Genomic DNA, 14,960 nt, shown 5'->3' with positions numbered 1-14,960 from the left:
TGCTGGAGGAGGCTGGCACTGTTCAAGGTCAGTTAAAATCTGGTGGAAAGTTGCTGTTTCTTTGTGAGCAGGAGTTCTTGCCTTGCAACTGCCACATGCAATGTGTTTGCACAAAATGCAATGTTAAATAATACTGATCATAATAGCAACCTGTCGTATTCCTAAAAAGCCAGGAAATCTGCACGGATCCATCGGTGCTGCCACAGTCTGATGGATCATCTGGCCTGACCCTGCTCTCAGGGAAGCCAAGAACACACCATTACTGGGTTTACAAGGACAGTGATTGAAAAAATCCTATCCAGGACAGTTTTGAAGATTTAAAAATGTTCAATTAAAAATAAACCCCACAAAAATCTGGATCTACCACTTTGAGGAAACGGTGATAAATTTCAAAGAGAATTGAGGCTTCCCCAGGACAGGATTATTTTGAGGGAGGGCTGATGGTTTGGAGGTAGTTCCTTGCTTCAGCAGGATTTTGCTTCAGCAAAAAGGCCAACCTGTTTCTTTTCCTTGCTCTGTCTCCTCTCCTTCAATTTCACCTTGTTTATCCCAACAAAAATCTATTTTAAAATGGAACTTTCCTACATGTTTCTCATGATTGAGAAGACATCATTTTCCAAAAAGACAATGTCAGGAAAGCCCCATTTGAATGGAATAATCAAGATTCCCATGGGATGAACTCTCTTTTTCTGGCTGAAGACACGAGGAGCAGAACCCTTGGTTTTGCTGGTAAATCCTGCTTACAACATTGTGGTGACACCACTGCAGGCAGCCACATCCCAGCATGTCCAATTCTCCTGGAAGGGTCTCTCAGCTTCTAATATTTGTTGTTAAGGTGAAATGGAAGTTGAAGAGCAGGCTAAATTCTCTAAAATTTTGGACCACTGGTTCACACAATTGTCCCTGACCACGTAACAGCCATACTGGCTAAGAGTGGAACATGATCAGAGCAGCTCCTACTGCTTCAGAGGGATGAGAAAATAAAATCCAGAGAAGAAAAAAATCTTCTATTTTGGTATACTTAACACATACAGTTATCTACGTGTCCTATATATCATTTAACAAATTGCTTTGCAATTCTTACAGGGCGTGGTATAATGACTGATTTAAAATCACTGCATTGCTTAAACTGCATTGTTCTTCATCAAGTTGAGTCATTTTTATGTGAAGTGTCAAGCTCTCTAACAAATAACTGCTGCCAGACAAATCAAGTTCCTCATCTTAAAGCTACGGCTAAATAGTTTATAGCTTTAATCTGCTCACTGAGGTGTGCAGTCTATGACAGTAATTATAAATGCAAGGAGAAATTATAGCTGAATGCTTTAACTGCATTAGGAGCCATTTGATGAACAATCATGATTGCCTGCTCATTTTCAACAATAGAGGGCAAGTTAGTGTCAGTGCATTAGAGGATTTTCAGTTCTGCTCTGCTCTTTCTTCCATTTACCACAGAATGTCAGTTGTCTCCTATAAAGTAGAAAAAAAAGCGCTGTAGAAGCTTTAAACTTGATGGTTAAAAAGAGACAAAGGAGGAAACCGAGAGAAAAACTGTTTATCATTATGACTTTTTTTTTTGTTTTGTTGTTGGGGTTTTTTTTGTTTTGTTTTGCAGCAGTCTTACTTTCAAATTAGTTCATCTCAGGTAGCTGCCTGTTGGCTTATCGGGGTCTTTTGAAACAGAAATCTCCCCACTCAGGTTGGTTCACTTGAATGATGAAGATTTACCTCTATCAAAAGTTGTAGCCAAGGCTACCGAAACCCTCAGTTAGTGACCAGCTCCAAGCCCATCTCACCTGGCTCTAAAGTGAAAAATACAATTCTGCCCTGCCCTTTTTCTCAGAACAACATAAAAATTCTAATTCAGTTGAAGAAATGAACAAATGTTCCTCAAGGTACAAGTCAACATACAAATTACTTCTAATTAAAGCCATGTTTCCTAATGTTCATGGGTTTTCTATGAAGAATAGCAATAAAAACAAATTTGAAGTGGGTTAAATGAAAGAGAATAGAGATGTCTGATTGTTGTATATTACACATAATCTTACTTTATATTACTAAACCCATATCACTTAGAAGAATTCAGGAAAACACCAAAGATGACTATAAAAGAGATATATATATATATATTACATTTAAGAAGAATTTATAGCAAATTTCTTATAAACAGCCTCACAGAGGTCTTAAAAATAAATCCATACCCATAACACATTTTTCTACAGTACTAACCCAGATTATTCATTTATATTTTTAATGATAGCTAACATTTGACAATATAACCTCTACTAGTAAATGCCATTGAAATATAAAGTACTTTACGTATTTCTATACTTCAAGTACACTTTTCACTGTTTTATTTCCATTTACATCAATCTATATTCTCTATTTTTATGCCTATTTCACTGCAATATTGCCTGCAAGAAGGAAACACAAATGCACGCTTGTGTTTTAAGGATCTCAGCTTTATATTTCTCCTTTCTAAATACTCTGCTCCCCTCTGTTATTATTCAAATGTATACTGGATCTTAAAAATAACATAGTAAGAGTAAGTAAACCCTGAAAATCCCTGTTATTTGATTTAGTCTCCTTGCAGATATCTGAAGAATCCTTATGAATAAACTCCGGTCTCCCCACTCCCAACCTCGTCAGAACTTCAGGGAGGCTTTCGGCTCCGAAACTGTAATAAAATCTTTACAATGCCATCCCAAATACCCCATCATTTCAGACAATTTGTGCTATCATGCATACCAACTGAAATTATAGCTCCAGATAACAGTGCTATCACTCTGTCATTGCAATTTAAATATATTTTTTCAAAGGTAAGATACAACCTGCATCTTGATATAAATTAGAAATGGATGAGTATTACGAGGACAGCAATTTCTCGGGATCCAGAGGCAGGAAGGACAGTCCCTTATTTATGTAGTTACACATCACCTGAATAATATGTCTCCGTGCAGGTTATTACAATGCAGAAACCACTTTTTTTTTTTTCCCTTGGAGATTTTTTTCTCCCCCTTTGTATTTGTTCCTCCAATCCTCTGCAACAGTAACGTGTTTACAAAGGTGGGTGTTTGGTTTGCTCTGAGTAATAACACGGTGCTTTTAAGACCAAATCTGAAACATTTGTCACGCATTAAGCCATGAATGTGCCGAAATAACTGTTGTATTAATATATGTGGCAGATAGCTTTTGTTTGATAGTCTCCAAATTATTGGTTTGCTCTGATATCTCTTGTGTAAAAACTATGAATGGCAGAGTCTTAATAATCATTAACTGGTGGGGAAGGAAACAAAGCCTGGGAGGTTTATCCCTACCCAGTCTCTCAGGGGTGTTGATTGACCAGTGGCCAGGTAAAGAAACAACATTCTTATATTGGGTTAAAATGCCAAAATAGACACTTTAGGGTATTAGCCCTATTTATAAAACAAACTCCTTTGGAGAGAGGGAATTTTGCTGGCTAAAATATGCAGGAAGCATAAATCTCCTCCAAAGCAGACAGCACGTCCAAGATGCAAAACTTAAATCTCACTGCACTTGAAGGCTGACATTATACTCCATGGCAATAGCTTACAGCACCAGCCCAAAGTAACCCCTTGATCAGTGGTTTAAATTATTCAAAAGTAGCATTTTTAATGGAGCTTAAGTGACACAGAGCCCTCGTGCTGCCTTTGGCCACAGAAAGTGTTTCCTAAAACTTCATGAATATTTGCAGCAAACAAATGGAAAATCTTCCCCCAAATGGGGATTGAGCCCAGTCCCTCAATCAGCCAGAGGATGGCCACAAAGCCAGGTGGCATCAGTGGCAACTCACAGCACATCTGTAATTTCCACCATGTGACAAATTCATTTGCTGAATGTTATTCAAGTAATGAACACCTTGGAGAAAACCTGGATCTGCACATGATTGTTCTGGGAACACAAGCAGAGCCTGAGTCTGCTGGAGGAATTGCTGGGAACAACTAAACAGAAACCTCCTGGGAAAAAAAATTGGTTAGAACAAAAAACTTCTATTTGGACTTTTAGTTGATGTTCTGCATATTTATTTCAATCAAGAATATTCAAGTTTGTGAATCAAGTAAAATTAAAAATGCAAAAATGGTGTGGCATCTGAATATTACATTACATGTTATAAACATTGGTTGTGGCAACTGTGTATCTTGCAGCAAAAAATAGCAACACTAATGCAGCAGTATCCTACTAACAGGTCTTGGAAATATTAAGCTTGTAAAAAATCTCAATTAAGCATTTACTCCCCCAGGTTATATGAGAACTTGCACTGAAGTCAGTGATGTTTATGGATTGACTTCCACCAACATGAAGCAAAATATAATCAAACATCTTAAAGATTAAAAAAGAAATGATGGAGAGAGAGGTTAAAATGATGTGACAAAAAAGGCCACTCACAGTAGCAAGTGCTTAAGTAAGTGTAAAATATTAAAATATTTTACAAAACTGAACATCCAAATATCAACAGAAGAATAACTGAACTTCTAGATAGGAACTTTTCAGAGTTACTTGTAGATTATCGAGGCTGTGTCTGAGATTATGAGAAACTTGGAATAATTTAGATTTTACTAATTTGACTTTTGAATTTTTTTCTTTTCCCCCCATCCAAATCAGATTTACTGGTGTGCTAGCACTGAATGAGGTAATAACCTTTCGGGTTTCAGTGCTCTTTATCTGCTTTTTTTCCATTCTCACCGCAAAGAGTAGCACTTAGTTCTTACATTCCACACAGAAGTGCAGTGGATGTGAAATGATTTATTCTTGGGAACAAAAGAGAAATGGGCAAACGGCTATTTTGCAAATAATAAGCAGCAACATTTCTCTCTAGGGCAGTGTGGGTTTGCACTGAGCAAGCTCTCTTCCTGAAAACGTTATACAATGGATGTGTACATGCGAGGGAGGAGCGGCGCAGCACACACGATGCATTTTATACTGTTTCCCTACTTTTACCAAAGCACGGAGCCTGACGGAGCCTCCTGGAAATGCTGAAATGAAAACTCACTATAGAGCATGCATACCTTAAGAGTTATTCTTCATCCACTTCTGCTACAAATTGTGAATGGTGTTCTGGTGACTTGCTGTGTGTTTTGCTTAGATGAAGTTTTACTGCGTGTTTGCTCGCAAATGTCCGACAGCACAACTTACATTTGAACTTAGAGTCTGTGTCCTCTTCTCCAGCTATTGTTTCAGGAGATCTTTGAACTGAAACTCTGGAGATTTCTTGCTCTACCTTGGTTTGCTGCTCCACAGCCAGCCTGTTCATGTCTTTCATTTGGAAACCTAGGTGGGATTCTAAGTGGCTAATGTAAGTAGAGGGGGTTCGGAACTGAGATGCACAGTCGCTGCAATAAAAGACTGGATGTCCTTTGTCCATGTTTTTCAAAAACTTTGTTCCTCCGGTTTTCCTAAGTTGATACTTGACATTTGCCAGCCAGTGGCTGATGGTGGTCATCGACAGTCCAGTGAATTTGGAAATCTGCATGCGCTCCTGTGGGCCTAGATCTGATAATAAATATTTACCTTCAGATGTCTGGAAGAGGCTGGAAGCAAACTGAGCTTGCAGAATGAGCAGATGCTGAGGGTTCCAGTTTGACTGCCTGCCCTTCCTTTTATGCAGAGTGGAGACTTCCGTGGAGACGTCCTCGAAGCGTCGGACATCTATTTCCAACTTCATGGACGGGATCCTTGAGGATGCAGCAGGTTTTGGTGTGGTAGCTTTGGGAAGAACTTTGACCATGTCGGCGATGTCAGACAGAGCGTGCTTTTGAGGTGGAGAAGTGCAAGATTGTGCTTGAGCTGACTCAGCTTTCTTGCCTTTGGATTTGGTCAGGTCAATAGGCTGATCATTGTTTTCAAACAAATAGTGCCTGGATACGCTTGCAGGCTTTGGTGGGGTTGGAGCGGGAGATAAAACTGGCTTCTCCATCATGTTTAGGTTGGGTTTGTGGAACATGGAGATTGTGCTAGAGCTGGGGCTGCAGTTGGATTGAGGCTGTAAGGGCTCAGTGGCTTTGCCCAGGTGATTGTTCAGGACTGACTGCAGCGCGCTCAGGGGGTTCACGCAGGGCAGCTCTGAGGAGTGGTTGGCAGCAGCACAGCCATTACTGAGAGAAGCTGCTGGTGGCTCCTTGAGGACTGGCTTTTCTTTTCCACTGTCCTCTTTAATTTTGTCTTCTTCTTTCAAGGGACACGGTTCTGTCTTTTTTGGCTCCACAGAGGCTTCAGCTTTGAGGAGAGGTTCCCTCTCGCTCTGGCTGAGGGAGGCTGGCTCAGCCTGGACACCCTCCTTAGCAAAGTCCTTTTGTACCTCCTCCTTGTCCTCAGCCTCCTTCTTCACTTGAGTGCACTGGCTCACGTTTGCTGAGACAGGGACCAGAGGCATCACCTTCCACTTGGGCGCTATGGGCCTCAACTTATTGGTCATGGTTGGCCTGATTTGGAGCACCTGGGATCCCACAGGCAAGGACGGCTTGGCTCCCTCAGAGAGCTGGTAAGCTGCGTGGATGCTGGGATAGGCACTCCAGCTGGGAGCTCCGTTCTGAGCTTTATTGATGGCTGTCGTGACAGTGTTCTCCAAGGACTTTAAAATGTCCCCACCACCCTTTGAACCATCTTCTAAATCTTCTTCTCGGAGGTACTGGTATTTCATTGTGGGATCCAGGGGTTTCTGAAGAGTATCTTCGTACTCCTCAGTTTTCATTGCTTTCTCATCTTTGTTTGCATCATCAGCTTTATCTTTTTTACTTTCTTTTTTAAGTTCAGAGGCAGGACCTATGCATTCTGCAGATGATTTACTGGTTGATTTTGAAATGGGGCTGTCACTGGCTGGTGCTTCAGACAGCGATTGCATTTTTTCCACAGCTAAAGGATCCAGAACAAGTTGCTTTCCTTTCTTCGAAGCTGAACTCGTGACTTTCAAGAAATGGCCAGTGACCATCATGTGGGTCGTGAGCTGCTGCAATGTATCGTGGGAGCTTCCACATTCCATACACTTCAAAATCTGGGATTTGCAGGCCTCGAACTGCCAGGTGTAGCTGGCCCCGTTCTGGTACCCGTAGCGGTTGTTGGAGGAGAGCTGCAGGTTTGTGTTCTTCTGAGAGAAGGTGTCGGAGAAGGACCCCGTTGTGGAGTCGGGGGAGCAAGGCCTGTTCACATCAAACACACGTTTCTTGGCTGGAGTGACCATTTTTGAAGAAATGGTTGGTACCGGCTCCTTCAAAGGCACTTTTTGGTAATGTTTTGTTTTTATCATATGAACACTCAGATCTTGAAGGGAATCAAAAGAGTCACCACAGAACATACACTTCAGAACTTTTTGTGCATCCTCCTTGTCCATGTCCTGGAAGGCCCTTTTCCGGGGCTTGGAGTAGCTGGTAGGTCTGTGCTTGTCCTTTTTGTGGTTGTCATCCTGGTAGTGCCCCGTCTCATTCATGTGGACCGTGAGTTCTACCAAGGTGTCGTAGGCAGCGCTGCACTGCCGGCAGCGGAACCGGCTGGCTCCTGTGAACACAGTCCCGCACATTTTGCTGCTCTGCCTGTAGAGCTGCACTGAGCTGAACAGGTTGGGCTTGGAGACAGGCCTGGAAGGTAAATTCTGCTGCAAGCTTTTGGACAGTGCGTCTTGGTGCCAATCGAAATCAGCTTTGTTCCCTCCGTTCCTGTTGTCGCAACTCCTCTTTTCAGAGTTGGACAACTTGAAACCCAGCCCCAAGCCCGTCCAGTAAGAGTCCGACAGGATGTTGGCATAGACTGCTGTCATTTTATCCATGCAATCGTGTGCTTCGCTCTGGGCTTTGGGGTGGGCGCTGCTTTTGGGGTCCTGGGGCTCCCTGGAGCAGATGTTTTTGATATCTGCCACATGGTCACTACCGTCACTCAGTAGCGATTCGTTCTCCGCATCCTGGTTGGATATGTGACTGACAGGGGAGTTCTGGAAACTGAAGTTCCCTTTCTGCTCAGGACCCACTTCGTGCTCCTCATCCGTGCCAGTGTCATTGCTGCCCTGCAGCTGAGCAGTGGAGTTGTTGTCATCGTCATCCTCTTCCTCCTCCTTTATGTCTTCCTCTTCCTTTAAATCTTCCTCTTGGACATAACCTGAAATGTAATGTCAATATATGAAATAACCTGGTAAAGGAGAATGCTACAGTTCCACTTTGCTACTTTCACTGTGTATTTTCTTTTCTGGATTTTATTTTAATCTATAACTATATTGTCTGTTAGTTCTGGAAGAGAAAAAAAGCCAAATGATGTCTCTTTTTTTTGTGAAGGTTGCTGCTTTTTGTTGGCAGATGATCATAATTCTTTATAACTGCCAGAGATCCCGAGTTAATAATTTTCCTGTCATGGGAGTATAATTCTAACTGTCCTGTAATGGGACAGTTGGAAAATTCATATGTAAGAATTTAAAGTTTATACTAAAAGCTTCAATTCTATGAAATTGTTTTTAGCCTCAGTGAGAGAAAGGGTTGAATTTGCAAGGAAGAGAATAAAAATAAGTGCCATAATCTTCCTGGTTCAGACCATCATCTAGGTACAGTAACCCTTTGCCACTTGATCACCTAAAAATGCACTTTAGAAAGTACATAAATAATTTATATGTCAAGATACAACATCTGAAAGTGTTAACAGGCATAACTGAAACTCTTTTGTTTATAAAGTAATGTACTGTGTGCCATAAAAGCAAATTGTGCTTCAGGAAAATCAATAAATTTCAGGGCAAGAACCCTTGGAAGTTACAGAAGATGTGACAGAGGTAGACCAAAGCTAATTGTAAAACTGGAGAAGTAGTACAAACCCAGAAGGATTTTATTTGGCAAATTAACTCTTTGATAACTAAGATGAACTTGATTCTGGAAGAGATTATTTATTTAGAATCCAGTTCCTTCCCATTATCTGAAATTTGTTTTATGGCTCTTTAAGAACCTGGCTCACTTTGCTCCCTTGAATTTGGTACTCCTGACCTAAAGATATCTTTCTAGCAAATCAGACAAAGTGTTCCACCTTTCTGATGACCATCTGGACAAAGCCTTCATTTTCCAACCTATCTGCATGATCTGACTCCTTCCCACGGGTTTGCCACCAGGCCAAAGACAGGAAACATTCCCTGGATGAAGGTGCAGCACGAGAAGAGGGAAATGATGGCTCTCTGTGTGATGGGAGCTAAGAAATCCATGTGTCATCTTTCCCACACCCTTATCACGAGCTTAGGAACTGCACAGGTAACACAGGCTTAGAGCTGGGCTTGGCTTAGAGCTGGGCTTGGCTTACTCCAGGTGTGGTACCAGAATTTGTCACAACCAGAGGCAAAGACACCGCAGTGGCTCTGAACAAATGATCTGCACATCACTTGAGCCTGATAAAATAATAATAATCACACAGCAGAAGGAACACTGTGCTCTTCAGCAGATGCTTTCAGCAAAGAAGCTAAATATCAAATGTTAAGAGCTAAATACTAAAACTGAATCCCTTTAGCATGTGCAGGGTCCCAGCAAACAGTAACAGAAGATCAGACTGAAGCAGCAGCAAAGACAATGATTAGACCTCAATAGTTTCTTCTCCTCTCTAAACTTTTCCCTAATAACCAGATATGGTTACTTTCCCCTTGTTGTGTGCTTTTTGGGGGACCAAGGAGAAGGCAGGGATGTGCAGGGTGCAGAAGGTCCCCAGGTGAGGAGCAGTGACCCTGTGGCACAGCCCCTCTCCAGGACACGTACCAGTGCCAGGCACAGCACACAACAAAAGCAAGGAGGGGATCCAGGGAAGCAATCAGACAAAACACATGACAAAGAGCATTCCCATAGCTCTGGGTCACTGCAAACTGGATTCTCCATTCCAGCACCAACTCTTTGAGTGTCATTAACCCATTCTTCACCAGGAGTTAAGGAAACTTTAAAACCTTAAAAAGGTACATAGAGTAGTTTATTCCTCACAAGATCCTTAGTCCTTCTCTATGAAATGCAGAAGTACCAGACAGCTGCACATCCCCCACATATGGATAAAATTTGCTGCTTAATTAGGCATTGACATGTTTACTATAACCTTTACAGAAGAGTAACTTGTGCTGAGGAATCCTCTTCTGTGTGTGTATGTGTCTGTGTAAGATACTGACACAATCTCATCTAAGTGGGAGCAGTAACCAGCTCCAGTATCTCCAGAGGGCCTTCAGGAAGCTGGAGAGGGATTCTCCATCAGGAACTGCAGAGACAGACAAGGAGGAATGGTTTCAAAGTGCCAGAGAGGAGGTTTAGATTAGATATATGGAAGAAATTCTTCCTGTGAGGGTGGGGAGGGCTGGCACAGGGTGCCCAGAGCAGTTGTGGCTGTCTCTGGATCCCTGGAATTGTCCAAGGCCAGGCTGGATGGTGCTTGGAGCAGCCTGGGACAGTGGAGCTGTCCCTGCCATGGATGGGGTGGCACTGGATTCTGGGATTCTGTGATCTTACCTTGCCAGAGAGCACCATCAAAATTTCACAAAACCATCAGTCACATTGTTTTAATAGTTTAGGGGTTTGGGCAGCTTTAAAACCACATTTCGGTGTCTTCCCTGTAAAAGCATTTCTGTTTATGTAAATGATTTAAACTGCTGTGGGCATTTTAAGGACAGTGGAGACCAGTTCTACAAGACAACCTTGGGTACAAGAGATGCTCGTGTTCATCCAGCAGGGCTTTTTAGTAAGATTTCATTGGACATGAAGGCATGTAGCTGGTTAACAGAAATAACATTAATTTAAGTGGACTTTGCATTATTTATTTTAGAAGTAAAGAGTGTCTTATATCTGTACACCCACATGCTTTAAATGCAGAGTCTGTAATAAGCAGCATAAATTTTGCACGTCACACTGATGTCCATGTAATAAATTGTTGAGTGACCTGTTCTCTTCCCACCAGTTCTCCCCCAGGCTTATTCTGACATTCCAAACCTCTGAGATCCTCATGTGTAACTGTGTTACAGGGAAGAAAACAATATCAAAGAAATCCAAACCCAGTAACTGGATGAATGCTTCCTCCTTTTCCTAGATGGGAATTTTTCCCACCAAAATTCAACAGGCAAATGTAAGATGGGAAAAGTGAAGTCCTGAAGAAGTGGGAGACTGAAATGTCACTATCATTAAGAATTGACAAAACTCAGAAGCTTCAAAGCATTGAATGAAAGCAATTTTTGGCTTCCTAAGTGGAAATGCAGTCTTTGGTTTAGTGCTGATTGATCTCAAGACAGGGTATGTCAAAATCAAGACATCAGTAAGGATAATATTATTATATGGATAATAATCACAAATATAATTCCAAATTATTTGGTTTCTCAATTCCCCTCTGTGTCTTTGTGATTTGATTAATGGAAACCTCAGAAACCTGCTTCTCTAGGATGAGAGCTGCAATAAACAGCTGGTTCTTTATTCTTCAAAAAGGACATTTTCTTAGCTGTTTCTGGAATATTTCCACAGAGGAGCTAAAACAAACCAGGTCCAGTTAATACACCTGCAAAACCTGGGTCTAAAACCAGCCCCACGCCCTTGGAGCTGGGAGCTTTCCCTGCAGACAGCACCAAGCCCCAGGGGGGTGAATCCAGCACTGACATCCAGGACTAACCTGGGAGTGGCACCACATTCTCCATCCCTCCTGACCCCAACTGTGGAGTGTCAATACAGCTTTTTGTCAAAAATGTTCATTCTGACTGTTACATTTTCCACCAGCAGATACTATTTTCACTCATATTTGCTCTTTTGCCACGTAGAGAAACATTTATTAAAATACATGTATATGTATATATCCATGTTTCTTTCCAAGACTGGAAAATTTATTTTTTGCCAAGAGAAGGGACAGTGAATCATTGTGAACAACTCTGCTAATCCCTGGAAAACCCATGGCACCACCTGCACTTCTTCAGCCATACATATTCCAGTTTCCCTTGAAACAACATCATCAGGAAAGCAATCTCACAGTGCTAGAAGGTGATCTTGTTTCCTCCTTGTCTGGCTTCAGCTCAAACATCTTTTTGTGTTTGGCAGAAGCTGTTTCTTTCTCTGAAAGGTTCCAAGCAGATAATGGATAATGACCACTTCTCATTCCTCCTTCTCCAAGATGTCGAACTGCATTAAGCACCCACAGACAAATCTTAACCTGGCTCTTTTTAGGAGTTCAGAGCTACAGTTTCATCCCAGCCTGAAAATCAACTGGAGAGAAATTGGCAGCTGGGGGAAAAATAGTTCCCTACTCCATTGCATAACCCTTTATCAAGGACATTTTGGAATTTAACAGGATTAAAACCAATAGAACACTCTAGAAAAGCAATGGAATTCCATGGAAAGAATTCTCAAAATATTAAATTTGCCATAAAGGAGTGAATTGTGGAATTCCAGAGATTTTAAGGCTATGTTCAAAATTTCTGTACCATGGAAATAACTTCCTGTAAAGTTCTCCAAGGTGGAAAGAGAACACAGGGAAAGGTTCCTGAATCTGGCACAGAGAGCACTCGGAATGGAAGGGACCAAGGGACATCTCTGGCCTGAAAGTCCTGGTGTTGAGTTTTAGTTCCAAAGGCAGGCACAGCCTGAGGAAGGTTTGGACATCCTCAGAAAAGGCTGGAGATGCTCAGTTCCCTCTGCTGGGAGGCCAGTTCATTCATTCTGATAATGGGGCATTTTTTGCAGCTTTTGCTGCTGTTACTATTTACCATCACACCCACACTCAAACTGCAGTGGCTCAATGTGGATCACCACCACGGTGATGAATTTTCTGTCCAAAGCAACTTGTCACCTCAAAGAAGGAATTTTTCCCAATAATCCTTTGAGTTTTTTTTTTTTTCCATAGAAATTTATTTTCCATGTGGAGCAGCTGATACCAAGGCATGAATTCCTGCTTTTGCAGAGTAGGAGAAGGAACACCCACCACCATCCACTGCAGAAGGACAGGAGCAGCTTCCTCAGGAGCAAGGAATGAGTGGCTTCCACATTGCCTGAATTCTAACACACAAAGGCAATTACACAAAACCATAACTATTATTTACATACAACACTGAAATGAAGCAATTTGGGGCTTTCATTTTGTTGTACTTTAATTAGAGTTGTATTATAAAGTTTCCCATTAAATATCCAATTTCCTACTGGTTAAGAAGGCAAAATACTCCTGAGTTTCAGTGGGCCCTTAGCAGCAAAACGAGAAGAGGTGATGTCCTTTGCACTTCATCCTGCACAGTTGTGAACCAAATGATCAGTGGATGGAGGGAACTGCCTGTGAGTGACCCATAAACTCAAAGACAATAATAAAGCAGGAAAAAAAACCTAACATGAGCAAAAAGAGAGGTGAGCTGATGTGAGCTGCTGAGCTGAGTGCAGAGGAGGGAAGGAATTACTGTGGAGGTTTTTCTTAAATAATTTTCCTTAAGGATGACATTGCATAGGTAGTTATTGAATAAAAAGCAGCAAGCCATCCTTGCTATGCTTTGAATTCAGTTTGAATCCTTTCCATGCCAGGTCCTGGCTGCTGCAGGGAAGGATTCCATCATGTTTGGAGCCAGGAGCTCCAGTTCCTCACACGAGGGCTCTGAGTGTCAGTGAATCATTGGCCTCTCATTAAAAATATTTGTTATTTTCTACAAATTCCTGGAACTGACAGTGCCATTTTTACAACCAGCTGTTGGTGTTTGGTGACCCCCAGATTGTATTTCCAACTAAAATGCTCCTAAAGAATGTTGTGACTGCAAAGAGCTCAAGCTCCCCCTTGCCCCAGCCACCTCAGCTGCCCTCCCTCACACCACACTCCTGTCCTGGCCTCAGCAGTGAGGAGACAGGTGTGACAGTCACACACCCCCAGGTGAGGTCTGGGACAGGTGTGACAGTCACACACCCCCAGGTGAGGTCTGGGACAGGTGTGACAGTCACACACCCCCAGGTGAGGTCTGGCACAGGTGTGACAGTCACACACCCCCAGGTGAGGTCTGGCACAGGTGTGACAGTCACACACCCCCAGGTGAGGTTTGGGACAGGTGTGACAGTCACACACCCCCAGGTGAGGTCTGGGACAGGTGTGACAGTCACACACCCCCAGGTGAGGTTTGGGGTAGGTGTGACAGTCACACACCCCCAGGTGAGGTTTGGGGTAGGTGTGACAGTCACACACCCCCAGGTGAGGTCTGGGGCTGTTGTGACAGTCACACACCCCCAGGTGAGGTCTGGGACAGGTGTGACAGTCACACACCCCCAGGTGAGGTTTGGGACAGGTGTGACAGTCACACACCCCCAGGTGAGGTCTGGGACAGGTGTGACAGTCACACACCCCCAGGTGAGGTTTGGGGTAGGTGTGACAGTCACTCAGTTCCTGGGGTAGGCACAAAGGCTGCTCTCCATGATGCAGCATAGCCTGAAAAATTCAAGGGATAGAGTAACAATATACAAATATGTTTTCCTCATTAGTCACTTTAATTGCACCAGTGTAACTCACTTTGCTGATGAAAAGAGAAGTCTGAAACTTTTGTCTCCCTTTGCCTTTCTTCTGTGTTCTCTTGTCCTATTTATTGTTGTGGGAAACAGCAGAGTGCCTTTGTAAATTTATAGATTACTTCATTTAAAATCCAAGTTTCAAATTATGTTTTCCCTCTTTCATTATCCTAGGTTGCCCTAAGTACCAAGCTAAATTTCTTTCAATGGCATGAGCTACCAATCAGAATCACAAAAAAATATATATCTATAGAAATTGAAATTGTAATGAGTCTTACCAGTGTATTGCTAACACTTTGGTTCATTTGATATGAACTTTGTTTTTTTAAAGTACCACATGGTAAGGCTTTGAAACTTCAGTTTGTAAAAAAAACTGTAACAGCCTTACAGCCTTTGAAGTCACTACTGATATAACTCTGAACAGATCCATTCAAGTTCAACTAACATCAGACAAATGTTTAGTGTATCAGAGGAAGCCACAAAAGCAAGGATTTCATCAATATTTCACAACAGCCTCAGGGA

The 14,960-nt window shown here is 42.3% G+C and overlaps 1 protein-coding gene across 7 annotated transcripts in view; it reads right to left on the bottom strand.

Moving 5' to 3' along the window:
- TSHZ2 (teashirt zinc finger homeobox 2) overlaps positions 1-14,960 on the bottom strand; it is a 202,290-nt gene that overhangs the window by 65,308 nt on the left and 122,022 nt on the right. For 3 of the 7 annotated variants that reach the window (XM_023939571.2, XM_086853320.1, XM_086853325.1), the window contains exon 2: positions 5,025-8,100. In XM_023939571.2, the coding sequence (XP_023795339.1) occupies positions 5,033-8,100 (3,068 nt within the window). In that variant the 3' untranslated portion in view covers positions 5,025-5,032. Of the gene's footprint in view, positions 1-4,023; positions 8,101-14,960 lie in introns of those variants that run through there. The other 4 variants (XM_086853323.1, XM_086853322.1, XM_086853319.1 and 1 more) reach the window with 2 other exon arrangements.

The sequence above is a fragment of the Cyanistes caeruleus genome, chromosome 16 (assembly GCF_971803275.1).
Source record: "Cyanistes caeruleus chromosome 16, bCyaCae1.hap1.1, whole genome shotgun sequence".
NCBI classification, from domain to species: Eukaryota; Metazoa; Chordata; class Aves; order Passeriformes; family Paridae; genus Cyanistes; species Cyanistes caeruleus.
Note: the sequence above shows the minus strand (reverse complement) of the source record. Positions and strands in the feature narration are given on the sequence as shown.